At 36.8% G+C, this 5657-nt stretch overlaps 2 protein-coding genes across 2 annotated transcripts; one reads left to right on the forward strand and one right to left on the reverse strand.

Moving 5' to 3' along the window:
- Window positions 1–2147: 2147 nt before the first annotated feature.
- Window positions 2148–4371, reverse strand: LOC106668892 (translation initiation factor IF-2-like). The gene is made up of 3 exons (XM_014398046.1): window positions 4259–4371; window positions 3826–4186; window positions 2148–2426 (listed from the first exon to the last, which is right to left on the reverse strand). Exons 2-3 carry the CDS (start codon window positions 4181–4183, stop codon window positions 2254–2256), a joined length of 531 nt encoding a protein of 176 aa, XP_014253532.1. The 5' UTR covers window positions 4184–4186; window positions 4259–4371; the 3' UTR covers window positions 2148–2253.
- Window positions 4372–4844: 473 nt separating this feature from the next.
- LOC106668895 lies at window positions 4845–5657 on the forward strand. Its single transcript, XM_014398050.1, has 2 exons — window positions 4845–4956; window positions 5022–5657. Exon 2 carries the CDS (start codon window positions 5025–5027, stop codon window positions 5469–5471), a length of 447 nt encoding a protein of 148 aa, XP_014253536.1. The 5' UTR covers window positions 4845–4956; window positions 5022–5024; the 3' UTR covers window positions 5472–5657.

Consider the following 5657-nt stretch of genomic DNA (forward strand, 5'->3'; position numbering starts at 1 on the left):
ATGTTGTCTTGCAGATTGAATTGCAATTCAACATTTGCATGAGAGATGTCAATGATTTTAGGATGTGGTCAGTGGAATTATTACAGGCAGTAGAAACTTTTCATCACTAGGAATGTAAGCAAAGTCCAATGTTTTACTTATCATTTAGCATACAAGGGATTGGATTTCAATCTTGGCGACAGCAATTACTTGCACAAAGAATATCATTGGGATTTAATAAAAATAGTCTTTCATGCCAGAGGTCAATTAATATATTTAAATTCTAGACCTTGGCTGGAGGATTTTATTTTATTTTTTTTAAGAAAGAAAAAAAGGAAGTTTAGGTAAAGTTATAAAGTAATACTGTTATAGGTAATGGAGGGTCATATGTAATTCTGCTTGTTTGGAAAAGTTTTAGTCAGAAAAGTGTCTCTCAAGGAAGTGACCTCACCATCTTATTTTTAGACGTTTTTAATGCACCTCTACGCGGATGATTTAGCAATTTTATGTTTTGGAAATGATAACACTTATACAAGAAATTTTAGACAGTTCTTAATTATGGCTGAAAAATTCTGTGAAATTTCTCCATGTGACCTGTAAGGTGATGGACATATAATTGTTTTTTTAAATTTAGAACAATGCATTTAGGAAAAAGTGTGACCACAGTTTTAGTGGTTTAGATTTTAAAACCAAAATTTTTCATTACTAATCTTGGCATTTTGCTAGTCGATGCACAACTGGTCTCATAGAGCAATACAGCAAATATAGGTAGACCATGATGATTGGTAATAAAAAAATTCTGTTTTTAAGATCTCAACCTCTCTCAAAGTTGTTTCAATAATCTTTGCTAAGTGAAGACAAAGGTTCTCGCCTATGCTGCATATTAATAATGAGATTATAAATTTTTGTTGACTCAATAAGTTACCTTGGCTTGATCTTTTGTGTGTCTCAATTGACTAAGTCTATCAGTAAAAGCTCAATCCATAAAAACAGTTCACTGTCCAGTAAACAGCTCCTGGGAAAAAGCATAACCAGATAATCTTAACGTGGGTGCTTAGACACAACGGGTTGAATGATGCTAACAAAAGCAGGAGCAGCTGTCACACCCCTTGGATCTGAACCACAAATTGGCATGCACCAAAGCATGTAAAGAGCAGAACTGAACAAATGGAAAACCGGGTGGAGTGCTCAGGGTGCCTTTTGCCTCGGGTTGTGGTAGGATGTGGACTTTTCCACAGCGCTGTAAGTGGTTTTTATCTATATCCTCCCAATGCACCCATAAGAGAGGGCGGAATTCCCACATGAACTCTTTTATGACTGCCAAGCTTGGGTCTGGAAACAGTACATCCTCTTTACAAAGGCCGACACCTAAAGAAGTAAGTAAAGACAAACCACAGAAAGCCCTATACTCGTTAAAGGATGTACACTTCGAGACACACTGAATGTTATTGCATTCACTGTCTTAAAACCGTTGAGAACCAAATGTAATAATTACTATTCTCCTTCTAACAAATATACTTACCTTTCATTATATACTGTTCGGCCATTTACGATAATTTTTGACTGTAAAGGGAGATTCATACATACCAATATGTAGCACATCCAGTTAAGACACAAAAAAATTGTTAATATATTATCCATATGAGTATTCACTTCTACAGTTATTGAGCGGAACGCGCACGTATAGAGGCCAGCCTTGTCGCAAAGAATATTTGAACAGTGCTAGTGCTTGTCTATAGCATTGACACGATTAGTATGAGTTATTTTGTCTGAGCTGATACGTCGGCTGTAGTTAGTTATTGAAGGCTAAAGTCTGAAGTATTTAAAAAATCTGTCTTCATTGTCTACCAGTTCTCTCTAGAGAGTGAAGAATTTTCTTTCTTTTTAAATTCATTGGATGCATAGCATATCTTTTTTTCCCTACTTCCACACAATTCAATTTCTTTCCTTTTTCTTCAAGTAAAATTGCTACAACAGCTAATTATTCAACCAAAAAGTTGTTAATCATGTTTAAGTCTAAACAAAGTAGGTATGTGGTTCTTGTACCATTTGACAATATGTTTTTCAAATTATTCTTTTATTTAAGTTCAATGGCTATGTTAACAAACAATCAACAAAATAATAGTTTTATATTATTAATGCATGAAACAAAACAAAGAAAAACATTATTTAGTGAACAAACTCTTTATTTTAATTTTTCAACACAGGCATTATACAAAAAATCATATTAGCTCTTGGCTAAATTTAGAATTGACAAACATATCCTGGAATGCGTTACTCACTGGTCTTTTTATCTTCAACTTTTTCCTGTGTCTTTGGTGGAGCCTTTTCTTTTTTCTTGCTTGCTGTCTTTTCTTTCTGGGACTCTGGTTTCTTTTTTGCAGCCAGTTTCCTAGTACGAGGCTCGGGCTCTTTCAAACCGCTTGTGGCATCTCCATCGCCTCCTGCTGTTAACAAATGTAAAATAGAAGCTTTATTTAAATTGATTTTGTGGAAATATATTCTTTTTCTTGGATAGATGTACAGGAAAAAAACACAAAAACAAATCAATTTCAGTGGCAATCGGCATTTGGCAAATCGGCCACCATTTGCCTTCCCTATTTTGTGATTTTGTGAAGCATTGCAGTACAGGCAGGAGGTAAACCGAGCCTGCTCTGCCAATTTCCACAGAAAATGAAGCCCAACCAGAACACCATACCTGACATCCCCATTAGACCAGCGGTTAACTAAGCATAGATAGGCAGATCAAAATGACTGATAACAATCAAATTACATGAATATGGTTCTTTAAGTTTTCAGATTCTTCCATAAGAAGAAAATAACAACAGCACTGATCGCATTGAGACAATTTATCAATTTCAACTGTAGGATGTATAATCCTAGTGGTACTATCAACAAACTTATCCTACCTCGGGAAATCCTGTTTTCAAGAGCTAAGCACTAAGCCACCCACACAAAATCTTTTTTCAAAATGATCCATGGTGAATGATGGAGTGAGTGCGGAGTTCAATTTTTTTTTAAATATAGTTCCTACTCACAGTAAGTTGTTTCCCAACGATCCGGATTTTGAGCCCTTANGAAAAATTATTTTTTTTAAGGAGAGTTCGCAACAGCAGAGGTCACATCATCCCTCAGGGTGTGGTTTTTTTTTTTTTTTTTGGGGGGGGGGGAAGCCCATTTGTAAGTATGTCGGGTACGACGAATGCAGGGCCGCTAAATTCGAACCCGGGCGAGCTGAGCGCCGTGTCAACGCCTAACCCGTTGCGGCCACCGACGTCCCCTAAATTGTTTTTATACACTGGTTTTTTTTTTCTAGCATGAAAATACTTTTCCTCGTTCACACATTGGTGAAAAAAAAAGTTAAAAGTTGTTTGTTTTAAATAGTTTAGAATACGAAAATTCTCAATAATTCGTAACTCGACTAAGTCAAGAGGGTTAAAAAAAAGCGCGGTGAGTTGCGGGTTTGCATACTCAGACTTTTGCCGCTCTCGGTTGACTCCAGTGTGGAGCTCACGGCCTAAAACCCTACAAACTTGAACTTGTGAATCATAAAACATTATTTGCTATTAATTAGAACCTAAATACAATCAACATATCAAGTTTCATAAGAAAAAACTCCATATCTGGGTGAAGTCTCAGATTTCGGTTCCACGTAGAATGAGTTAAAGTGTGAAATAATGAGTAAAATGATTATTTATGGAACAACAATCTTCATATTAAATTAAATTTTAAATTAGAGTACGCACGGATTCTACAAAAACGTTAGGTTAATTAGTAATCGGTTAAATCTGGAATGCATGGGCGTTTGCCCGAAACAAATACTCAATATAGTTTTCCAATTCTCACCTTTCTCCTGCTTCTTTGACCGGGTGTTTCTCTCTTTTTTCTTCTTGAGGTTCTTTTCTTTCTGACCGTCCGGTTTCTTTTTAGCTGCAGGTTCTGCGAAAGTGGGCTCAGGCTCCTTCTTAACCACAGCGGCATCTCCATCGCCTCCCTCGACATCAGACAATTTTCTCTTCAGTTCGGAGCTCTGATCACGCTCGGACGATGGATTCTCTTCCATTTCTGCTATTTCCCCTTCGTCCTTTTTTTCGCGTAATTCAGCTTCCTTCTCGTCGGGCGCAGCTACTTCAGACACCACGTGGTCATCAGAAGGCCCTTCTTTCTTCTCAATACTGCTTTGTTGCTCCTTTAAGGCTTGCATAATCTAAAAAAATCATCATCATAACTCAGTTTTAAAACGTCTACTAGGTAAATTCAATTAATAATGAAATCTTACGAAAAGGGTTAGCGGTGAGACGTGGAGACGTGCTGACGAGAAGAACAACGGAAGAAAAATGGCGGTTAACGGTCGAAAGTCTCTTTAAATCCCCACTACCGAACAACGTGGCAATCACCGCTGACACAATCAGTTTTTGAATTTTTCAATGTCCGATATTTGAGCATATTTGATCATCTTAAGTTTTGAAAACTTCGCCGAAAGTAGTCCAATAATATGTTTTTAACAAAAAGCCCATTGATTAGCAAACACTCGCAAACTTGTGATGATATATAAACTAAACTGACGGGTTTGATTCTTACCATTTTTAGAGATAAACTATTTTTTTAGTCTAATAAAAAAAATAAAGTATTAATCTAGTTTATTTAATAAAACTTTCGATAATTTTTTTTTGTTCTCTGTGTATATCAGACCTCTCTTACAATGTAATTGTTTTTACATCCAAAATAAAACAGTACTTTCTTTAAAAAAATGTTGAAAGCATTTTTGTCATTTAAATTAAAAAAAGACCTAAAGCATAAATAAATTTTCAAAAATTAAAAAAAAAATTGCGACAGCGGTGATTTTGGTGAAGTGGGGGCCTGGGCATTTTACATCTCGTACCGGCACTAGTTCACTGGAACGTCGGTCCGCCATTTTTCTACAGCCGTTCTCGGTATCACGTCTTTTTCCACAACTCAACGTTAAACAATTTTTTTGTAAGATTTTATAATTTAATTTATGATAAAACGGTTTAAACAAATATATTTTTTTTTGTTTTTAGACGATGGAAGCCTTGAAAGAGAGACAAAGCAAAACTCAACCTCAAGATGGACCTGTTGACCACGAGGCGAAGACCGATGAGAAGTCATGCCGTGGAAGGGAATCAGAGGTCTTCGAGCCGTTATCGGTTCGCGACGAGAAGACCGTCGAGGAAGATTGCGAGCAATCGCACGAAGAGGAAGTCGAAGAACTCGAAGAAGAAATAGATGAGGGTCCATCTTCCGAGCGTGATCAGGGCTCAGATTTGAAGAGAAAGCTGGCGGATGTCGAAGGAGGCGGTGATGGGGATGCCGTGGGCGGTCCTCAAGAACCTGAACCCTCTTTCACAGAGCCTGCAGCGAAAAAGAAGCCGGGCGAACGGAAAGATAAAAATCTCAAGAGGAAAAAGGAAAGAAAGACCCGGTCAAAGAAACAGGAGAAAGGTGAAGATTCTAAAAAGACCGTCGGGTAATTGGATTCCGGTAAATGTCCATACATTCTAGATTTAGCCGAGTACTAATTAAGCTAATATTTTTGTAGAATGTATGTGTTCACTCTTCAAACAAATATTTATAATATAAAGATTGCTGTTCCCTAAATAATCACCTTTTGTAGTATGTCATATTAATACAAAATCATTAACATCTCTGTAACCCGA

This window comes from Cimex lectularius, unplaced genomic scaffold (assembly GCF_000648675.2).
Source record: "Cimex lectularius strain Harlan isolate CLEC.00 unplaced genomic scaffold, Clec_2.1 scaffold66, whole genome shotgun sequence".
Lineage (NCBI taxonomy): Eukaryota > Metazoa > Arthropoda > Insecta > Hemiptera > Cimicidae > Cimex > Cimex lectularius.